Genomic DNA, 10,738 nt, shown 5'->3' on the forward strand with positions numbered 1-10,738 from the left:
CGAGATATATGCAGAGCAGGGCGACGCGAGGAACAGGATTGAGAACCGCTGCTTTAGAACATTGATTTTGAAACTTGTGAATCCATTAGAATCGTTAGAAGACAGAATCGCGATTCATATATGAACAGATTTTTACGTGCACCTCTAGTTTTCTCTTCCTCTTCTGTAAAGCAGCACAACATGGCCTCGCCCCCTTTGCTGCGTGTTCCCGGGGGGGGGGTTTATCTGGGTTTGTGACGTAACGGACCTGGGAAGAAGCTCGTTGTAGTCCCTTACCAGCCGTTTTTGTAGGCATTAAACTGCCAGAATTTTAAAAGACGATATCTCCGTTTGCATTGAACTTTCAGCGCTGCAACTTTGCAGATATTGTTTATGCTCAAACAGCAACATTACACACTAACAAACGTTAAAAAAGTGAAATCGCAATCAACCGCCCCTTTAAATAAATGCAGGCTTGATGAGCATAAGAGACTTTCATAATGCTGCATAATTATCAAAAATGGTAATATATTAAGTCCTTTCACGTCACCATTTTGCCAGCCATTTTCTCAGTGATGCAATTTGACTAAAAAATTTGACAAACCGCATGCGGATCCAGATCGCTCCACAAATATAAGTTCGTCTGTCCATGTAATTTTCAACCGATTTATGAATAAGAATGGAAAATTACCGCTCCACTTCACATTGTCCAATTAAATTTTAACTTATTGTGCCAGATCATGATTTGTTGGTGTATTATACAACAAACTGGCATTGATGAATTATGTAATATTCTAAAAAATATATAATATATCGATTTTTTAAAATTAAATCGACACACAATAGCTTTGATTATTGATGAAAACAAAACAAAACAAAAAAAATAGTTTGGTTTATTTTTTCCTTCCGTCGACCCATAGGCACTCACTGAAAGAACCATATACGGCTCGAGAGCCTAGGTTTCCGAACAGACTGTAGCAACGCCTGTTTTGTACACATTGTCATGTTAATTATAATTGCATTTTGTTTTATTGATCACAACCCAGATAGCTCACATACGTCTGCTAGATGTCTGTTTAAGATCACTTCATCTGAAAAGCATCTGCTGTGTACAAACATCTTATAGACATCTTTCAGACATCAGTTTTACATACATTCTAAATCATAAACATCTTAAAGACATGCTGTATTTCATACAGCCTGACAGTCTGTTAAAGGGATACTCCACCCCAAAATGAAAATGTTGTCATTAATCACTTACCCCCATGTCATTCCAAACCCGTAAAAGCTTCGTTCGTCTTCGGAACACAATTTAAGATAATTTGAATGAAAACCAGGAGGCTTGTGACTGTCCCATTGACTGCCAAGTAAATTACACTGTCAAGGTCCAGAAAAGTATGCTGCACGGATGCGCTGTTTTCATTCAAATCAAAGCGTAAATACATGCAGAAAACGTATCCTTGTGTCGCGGCTGACACAGAATAGCATACACTGCTTGCGTTCAGCGCATATTCTCCAAAATGGTGCTATGGCGGTGATGCGGAGAGACACAGAGGAGATGAATTGTTGAATAAAGTCATTATTTTTGTTTTCTTCATGTACAAAAAGTATTCTCGTCGCTTCATAACATTACGGTTGAACCACTGATGGCAGATGGACTATTCTGACGATGCCTTTCATACTTTTCTGGACCTTGACAGTGTAATTTACTAGGCAGTCAATGGGACAGTCACAAGCCTCCCGGTTTTCATCCAAAATATCTTAAATTGTGTTCCGAAGACGAACTAAGCTTTTACGGGTTTGGAACGACATGGGGGTGTCATGTCCCTTTAAGCTCATGAATATTAATAATTGTCTGTGTTTGCCCAAAATGATTTGCTGAATTAAAACGCGGGCTGAGTAAATGGGTAAACTGTCCCTTTAAGAATCAGAAACCATTTTCCCCCTTCCATTGACTTTCTTAAAGTAATTTTTTTTTTTTTCATTTGAATTTCATGTACCAATACAAAATTAGTTTTAAACCAAAGGTCTGCATGTAAATACGATGTATGTGCTCCATTGGTTTGGAAAGCACTCTTCTATACAGCTCCGAAGTGCTTTTATGATACCAAACTTTCAGCTGTTTATATCAACAACCAGGATACTGTCATTTCTTCCCACATCATCTCTGCCCTGCTGTTTATCTCCGTCACTCACTGTGTTCAAGGTCAGCACTGGACGTGTTCTAAATTCCGCTGCCGTGAGGAGCGTTTGCTCAACAGCCTCTGCTCCTGTTCTGAAGACTGTGTGAAAGTGGGTGACTGCTGCTCAAACTACAAGAGCATATGTGAAGGTACAAGACATGCTTTGCTCTGCATTCCATTCTCATCAAGTAGCTACATAACATGTCAGTTGTCATTTATGTTGTATAAATGAAAATAGATATTTTGGGTTGTCAATAAAGACATTTTAGTTGATAAAATCCCATAATAATGGTTGTATAAAATCCTTAAGCTGGTTAGGTTTACGATTTCGCTTTGAACAGACATGTAGGCCTATCTGTTTCATCGAAAGGCTCATAAGCGTCTGTGAAGTTGTGATGGATCTGAAGGATTTGTCTTTGAAGTTATTTGGGCCTGGAGTTCATCTTCCTTCAGCTGGACAGAAAACAGTGAAACTTCCCTACATGGTGTTTTCATAGCCAGTTGTTTTCCTTTTAAATATTTTCACAAATGTTCAGTTGATTATTTCAGGTCACTTTTTGGGTGTGGTTGGACAGAATAGTATCCAAATAGCGAGATATAGCTTCACTATTGTTTTATACTAGTCATAACATATTTACTCCAATAAATAGGTTTATTTTTGAAAGTCAGTTTCTGTATAGGATCTTAAAGTCTTTGCACTAAAAGCATTAAAATTTTCAGTTGTATTACATTGTAAAAAAGAATGTATTCACAGTTTATGTAATACATTTATGTTGTCACACTATATATAGCAAGTTGTCAAACTGGGAACCTGCCATTAAATAACCATATTTCAAAGACAATAGAACTCATTATGAAATTACATTTATAGATGTACTTAAAGTGATAGTTCACCCAAAAATGAAAATTCTGTCATCATTTACTCACTCCCATGTTGTCCCAAACCTGTATGAAAAGACACAAAAGAAGATATTATGAAGAATGTGGGTAACCAAGCAGTCACTGGTCCCCATTGACTTCCATAGTACTTTTTTTCTTATTCTATAGAAGCCAAAATATCTTCTGTTGTGTTCAACAGAGTAAAGAAATTCATACAGGTTTGGAACAACTTGAGAATGACTAAATGATGACTGCATTTTAATTTTGGGGGGGACTATCCCTTTAAGTTCTACTTAAGTGGGTCAAAAAAAAAAAAATAGAAATAATAAAACTGTAAAGTTCAGCTAATTGCATTTAATATAAATTTAAGCTATAATAAAAAAAAATTAATTGCAGTTAACATGCATTTAAGTATTTGAAAACATTACATAAACCAACATAAAAATGCTTCTATAGAAAACAAGCATTTGTAAAATTGACTGTTGACTCAAAACATTTGGTTAATGAAATACAGCCCTTTGTGACAAAACAAAATAAATATTTGGCTATAGTTGAAAGCACTGCATCTGCTCTTTGAATCCTCTGAAAACATAAATTGTTCACATATGACGTGTGTTAAACACAATGGGGATTTAAGCTTTCACATGTTGGCTGTGTTAACTCATAATTGCACTAGCTGTCTTACTTCAGTATTGCTTATGTACACAATCACAGCCATGTTTGTTCCTGCCTGTGCATTAGCTAGTGACCGCTAATTACTATCACTTGACAAAAGCTCCCTGGACTATGTCAGGTGTATCATTAGAAGACTATGATGTATGAATCATAGTATCGTATCAAGGCCAACATTTGCACCCTCTCCTGCCTTTGAGAAGTGAACTGTTCCTCATCGGCCTTTCATTTCTCTTTCTCACTGTTTAATCGATGGAAACTTTAGAAATTTGGACACTGAAAGAAGAATACACCTGGGCTGCATTTCGAGTTACTATTAATACTTCTTTCTCTTCCTCCTTTTCTTCACAGGTGAAAAACCTTGGATTGAAGAGGATTGCGAGGACATCAGGACTCCTCAATGTCCTGCTGGGTAACAGACTTATGTTTATAATTGAGATGGCTCTGTATCAAGATCACAATCAGGTTAATATCCTTAACTCGACACTTAGAAATTAGCATCTACTTCTGCAGTTAATGAGGCTTTATTGGTTTTCTAGGCACATTGTGTTGGCCACCACATTCCTTTGACAATATGGTGAGCCAACAATATTTGTTTCCTTTGAGAACGTTACCGCTGGCTGCGTCTGAAAGCTAAGACAGCTGCCTTACTGCAAATTTAGCCAAAGACTTCACAGGCAGTGGTTTTGTATGAGGGAAACTGGTTTCAGACAGACTTCTGTTATGTCTAATGGTCTTAAATAAGTTTAAGTTTCCAAAGAGGATCTTGTTGTTCATTGGAAGGAACTCTGACTCTTTGCACAAAGGAGCTCACCTGGTCAGTGTCACTAATGCACTTATTTGATTAGTGGTCTAGAAATAGTATTCATTTTATATCGTAACAATTCTTTGTTTTAAATTGTCTGCATCCTAAAACTTTGTCTTTCTGAGTTTAAATGAGATTTTAAATCACATGTGGACTCAGACTTTTAAATGGCACTGTATATGAATGCATCTATTTAGATGCACAGAGAGATGTTTAGGCGTGTGTGTGTTTATGTCTGAAACTGGGTGACTCTGACTCTGTTTTTCCATTAGCTATAATAAACATACTCTGAAATACATTCAGCTTTGGCCATAATGGCATTCGCTGGCGTAAACACAAATAGACAACTTAATGAGCCATGTGCTTTAACTTTAAAACCATTTTTGCTGCCATTGCATCTCATCATTAAAAAAAAGAGGTGTATTGGGAGCCATAAACCTAATACTTAAAATAATTTGGAAAATATAAAGGTACTATTCAAGAAAATTGTACATTTAATGTATTTTATTATAGTTTGGAATTTAATAGCCTCACAATAAATTGAGCTAATGTTTTATGGCTATATATATATATATATATAGAGAGAGAGAGAGAGAGAGAGAGAGAGAGAATTATTATTATTATTATTATTATTATTATTTAATGCTTTATGGGAGTTGTGTGTAAGCAGGCAGGACTGTTACCATAACTTTGTAGTGTTGCCATTACAGAGTTAGACATCTACAGTAAGGTAAAGAGTCTATTAAATCACTCATGCAAAATCAGATAAAAGCTTTATGAGAAAATGAGAATAAATAGAAAATACATTTCATAATATTACAAGTTAGAGCATGCATGATGCAAGCTTGTTTCTTATTGAGAGTTTTTGCAGTAATTCAAGACTGTGAAATAAAGCATGTTCTTCCCCGTTGGTCTGGTTGGTGTATTTGGTGTTTTGGGTGTGACAGGTTGTTTTGGGCTTGTAGACATACATCAACATCTGCTGTTCTCTGGGTGAAACCCTGCTCAAGTTTCCTATTGCTATTTTTACCCATGGGTGCTTCAACAGAAAAAGGAAGCTACTTTTTCCATGGCATGACAAGCATTTCTAAAAACTGTCATCTTTTCCTGTAGGTTTTCTAAACCGCCACTGCTTCTGGTGTCTCTGGATGGATTCAGGGCAGGATACATGAAAGCGTACAGCAGCCTGCTTCCTGTCATCAGCAAACTCAGTATGTCACATTCACTCAGAGTCTGTCCCTGGCCGTAGAATTAGATCTGTCATATCTGTTAGAAGAACATTTGTTTTTCGGCTGTTTTCAGAGAGAAGCGGTACATTTGTCTTTTATAAATCCGATAAAACTAAAGACTCTTCGGAGATATGAAGGATGCAATAGTACTCTATAGGTACTCAAGATTAATTTGAGATTGGCAGAAACTGTGTGTTATGTCGTCTTTAAAATGTCTTAACATTTAGCATTCTGTTTAAATAATGAATCAAATGTCAGCTAAAAAAAGAATTGTGTCTTGTACATAGTGTCACATAGTGTCATGTAGGATGAATTATAATACTCACTGTACTATAGACCTGTTAGTCTAAATCAGTGGTGCTCAACTCTTTTTGTCTCCAAGGCCCCCCACTGTCCACAACAATTTAATACAAATAATTAATATAAAAGATGTAATTCCAGAATTCCAAAAATGTTAAGACCTGAATATCCTTCAGGCATCTCACTCTTTTAACTTGTGAATTTATATGTATTTTCTATTCATTCGTGATTTACTGGATTAGGATTAAGGATTTTTTTTATCAAGTATTATTATTATTATTATTATTATTATTACTTTAATGTTGTTTACTCACAAATTTTACCTGATAAAATGTTTTATAGGTTGGCATAACTAGCGTAACTATTAAAATCCCCTTGGCATTTTAAGATTTTATTAATTTACATGACTTTCCAGGTCTATAAATCATATTTTTAAAATTAGCTACCTCATATATACATATTTTCCCAGTTTTATGGTTGGTTTGTCTTATTTTAAATCATTTTAAGTCATCTTAAAGCACCTTTGGAAGGTTTCTGAAGCTCACTAATGGGTCATGGCACCCTGGTTGTGAACCACTGTTTTAAACTAGTGTAAAAACTGGTTAAGATTCGGTGGTTAATCTCATCTTGTCTCTTCAGGGAAATGTGGGACCTCTACACCGTATATGCGACCTGCTTATCCCACCAAGACCTTCCCAAATCATTATACCATAGTGACAGTAAGTGACAGGTAGAAATTAAAGGGTTAGTTCACCAAAAAATGAAAATTGACTTGTGTTTTACTCACCCTCGAAGCATTCTTGGTGTATATGACTTTCTTCTTTCAGACGAATCCAGTCGGAGTTATATTAAAAATTGTCCTGGCTATTCCAAGCTCTATCATTGCAGTCAGCGGGTGTTGCAGTTGAACAGTCCACAAGTCGTCAAATAAAGCGCGCGCATTCATAATAAAACGTGCTTCACACGGCTCCGGGCGGTGAATAAAGGCCTTCTGTAGTGAATCCATGCGTTTAAAAATATCCATATTTCAAGCGTAATAAAACACTTTTCTCTCACTTCCGCCAACTGTCATACGCGGAAGCCGTTCCGACGGATGACGTAGTACGTCGGCATTGCGTGATTAGTGATGAACGTGGAGAGAGAACAAAACAAAATGCCGGTCACGAATTTTTTATATAACTTTGATTGGATTCGTCTGAAAGAAGAAAGTCGTATACACCTAGGATGCTTCGAGGGTGAGTAAAACACAAGCCAATTTTCATTTTTGGGTGAAATAATCCTTTAAGCCACAGTTGCTCTTGAAGAACAAAACGTATGTGTCAAAATGTATTGACGGTTATAATTTTTGCTTTCTTTAGTAGACAGTTTTTATGTGTTTGATTTGAATCACTTACTATTTACATCGGTGTGAAGGTAAGACTATCAGTTTTGATAAGTGTTAATTTTGGAATCTGATTTTAACTCTCCATCTTATTTTTTGAACCTCAGTAGTTCCTGCCATTCCTTTTTTTTGTGCAGTTCCTATGACAAAATGGTTAACTTATTCAATTACTGTTAGTTCCATTGGTTTCTTTTCAGACAATACAAGTTAATTTGCTTTGTTTTCATAAAATGTTTTTCGTTTGCAGGGTCTATATCCAGAATCCCATGGAATTGTGGACAATAAGATATATGATGTCACTCGCAATACCTCTTTCAGTTTGAAAACTGATGAGAAATTCAACCCTGCATGGTACCAGGGTGAACCAGTGAGTATATGCACACACATGAAGCTTAAAAATCAATGCGCACAGTTTTAAGACATCTTCAGTAATTAAAGATTTGAGATTATCTTTTTAATAATAATTTAATAATTACAAACCTCAGTGCACAATTTGCCACACCACAAACTGTCAAACACATCTTACCAGCAAACATACACTCGTTTTCATCCTTCTCTCCACTCTCTGTTGCAGAAGTCTCTAAACTCATCCTTTCCAATCATCCTACTACTTGTCCGCTTGATCCTATTCCATCTCATCTCCTTCAAGCCATTTCTCCTGCAGTTGTACCTGCACTCTACGTGCACTGCGTTAGGCTAACCGAGACTTGTCATTTGCACTTATATATTGTTGCTCTTTTGTTAGTTTTGACTGCTTTTATTGTCCTCATTTGTAAGTCACTTTGGATAAAAGCGTCTGCTAAATGACTAAATGTAAATGTAATAAAGATTAGGGAATTTTTTGGTGAAATCTTTAAATTAAATTCACATCCCCTCAGTTATTTATTTTTTATTTTATTTTTTGAAAGGTCTGGATAAGTAATTTAACTGATAACTGATTTGCTAGCATTTGGTGTTTAAATGTTAAGATAATTAACCATAATTATCATATTCTAATGGAAATGTAGTTTATTACCATTAATAGTTACCTACTGTACATGACATTAAAAAAGTCACAACAAGATAAAAACGCTACTTGTCAGGATCCAACACTCTTGTTTGGTTTTTATTCTACTGTTAGTGTCGGGATCCCATCACTTGTGTAACACTTTCTGTTTTTAGTTCTGTGTTGTGTCTTGTGGGTTTTCTTTCTGGAGCATAATGTCAGGATCCTGGCATTTGTGTTTATAATCCTGGTGTGGGATCCAGGCACCTACTGTATGCTCCAGAAACAAAACCCACATGACCTCAGTTTATGTCTGTTGGCCATGTGCTTCTATTACTCTGTTCTCTCGTGTGCCCTGTCACTAGTTCATTTGTCAGATGTGATTTTATTTCCTATATATACTTTGTCCTGTGCTTGTTGGTTTTGTATGTGTTTTCCTGTGCTCCACTCTGTGCCGTTTTGGTCCTGTCTGTAGGTGAGCACTGTTTTCGGTTTGTTTCCGCCAGATTGTTTATTTTGCTTTGTTCTACCTTAGAACAAATAGGTACAACCAAATTAAGAGCAGACTTGCATAAAAACTACTATTCATTTTGTCTTTAATCATTTATAAATTATATATAATTGCCTATGAAGGATGGAAGTGAAAAACGCCTTATATTCAGGTGTGCATAATTATTAAGGAGGTGAGGTTGCGGGTCTTTAACTTGTGCAGTTTTTCAATAAACACAGCTTCAACTGCTTCAACTGTCTCCTCAGCATGCAGGTGTTGTTTAATAATCAAACAGAAGGTCTCAGGTTTACAACTTAAATCTCTTCAGCACACAACCAAAATAACTTAATCTTCTTTACTTCTCCCAACACCAGTGGTGTGTGTCTTTTTCTGCCACACCAACACCTCTTTTTTCCTCCTCTCAGACCATGCTGCCAGTCTCATTCTAGTTGCAGCTGCCCTCTCTCTCTAAGGCAGTCTGGGCTTTGTAGTCCAATGGTCCATAGACCAATATCAAATCCTTTATAGGCAAGATTATTGAAAAGGTCGTTTTTAATCAGCTGAACAAATACTTAAACTCAAATGGATACCTGGACAATTTTCAATCTGGTTTCTGACCGCACCACAGCACAGAGACAGCACTCATTAAGATAATAAATGATATTCGCTTACATTCTGATTCTGGCAAAATATCAGTGCTGGTACTACTAGATCTCAGTGCTGCATTTGACACTGTCGATCATAACATACTACTAGAGAGACTGGAAAACTGGGTCGGGCTTTCTGGGATGGTAATCAAATGGTTCAGGTCATACTTAGAAGGGAGAGGTTATTATGTGAGTATAGGAGAGCATAAGTCTAAGTGGACGTCCATGACATGCGGAGTCCCACAAGGCTCAATTCTTGCACCGCTCTTGTTTAGCCCGTATATGCACCCTCGTTTATAAATCACTCAATGGCCTAGGACCTAAATACATTGCAGATATGCTCACTGAATATAAACCTAACAGACCACTCAGATCATTAGGATCGAGTCAGTTAGAAATACCAAGGGTTCACACAAATCAAGGGGAATCTGCTTTTAGCTATTTTGCCGCCCGCAGTTGGTATCAGCTTCCAGAAGAGATCAGATGTGCTAAAACATTAGTCACATTCAAATCTAGACTCAAAACTCATCTGTTTAGCTGTGCATTTATTGAATGAGCACTGTGCGATGTCCGAACTGATTGCACTGTATTTTATGTATGTATTATCATTTTCTGTTTTTAACTGTCTTAAATTCATTTTAAATCAATTTTTAAATCATCTTCAAAGTTTTTAAATTCCTTGTTTTATTTTTGTGATTATTATTTTTTTTATGATTGTTTTACTTTCTTTTATGTAAAGCACTTTGAATTACCATTGTGTACGAAATGTGCTGTATAAATAAACTTGCCTTGCCTTGCCTAGTCCTTTACAGGTGGCCATCTTGCCCCCTAGCTTCCTCGCAAGGTGACCTGGGAGTGGTAGTTCTTGACAAGATGCAATCTTGTTCCAGCCATCTTAGAGCAACGTATCTTCCCTCTAGCACATACCCTCTAATGATGCCACATACCCCCCACTCCCCATGGTTGGCTGGCATCTGTGAAGTGAACATCTTTGTGAGAGAGGGCATCAGCATTTCCATGGCATTGTCCTGGCCTGTGGAAAACAGAGAAGTGAAATGCCTGAAGACTCAAAATCCATCTAGTTATTCTCCCATTGCTGTCCTTATTCCGGGCCATTCACTGCAGTGAAGCATGATCTGTATTAATACAAATGAATACCCCCCCCCCCCCCCCCCGCCCGAACACCCG

The 10,738-nt window shown here is 36.8% G+C and overlaps 1 protein-coding gene across 2 annotated transcripts in view; it reads left to right on the forward strand.

Moving 5' to 3' along the window:
• LOC107733306 (ectonucleotide pyrophosphatase/phosphodiesterase family member 1-like) overlaps window positions 1-10,738 on the forward strand; it is a 67,404-nt gene that overhangs the window by 7,995 nt on the left and 48,671 nt on the right. For both annotated transcript variants that reach the window (XM_016544876.1, XM_016544875.1), the window contains exons 4-8: window positions 2,186-2,311; window positions 4,065-4,125; window positions 5,632-5,729; window positions 6,687-6,766; window positions 7,676-7,795. In XM_016544876.1, coding sequence (XP_016400362.1) covers window positions 2,186-2,311; window positions 4,065-4,125; window positions 5,632-5,729; window positions 6,687-6,766; window positions 7,676-7,795 — 485 coding nt within the window. The remainder of the gene's footprint in view (window positions 1-2,185; window positions 2,312-4,064; window positions 4,126-5,631; window positions 5,730-6,686; window positions 6,767-7,675; window positions 7,796-10,738) is intronic.

The sequence above is a fragment of the Sinocyclocheilus rhinocerous genome, unplaced genomic scaffold (assembly GCF_001515625.1).
Source record: "Sinocyclocheilus rhinocerous isolate Xijiao unplaced genomic scaffold, SAMN03320098_v1.1 scaffold3963, whole genome shotgun sequence".
NCBI classification, from domain to species: Eukaryota; Metazoa; Chordata; class Actinopteri; order Cypriniformes; family Cyprinidae; genus Sinocyclocheilus; species Sinocyclocheilus rhinocerous.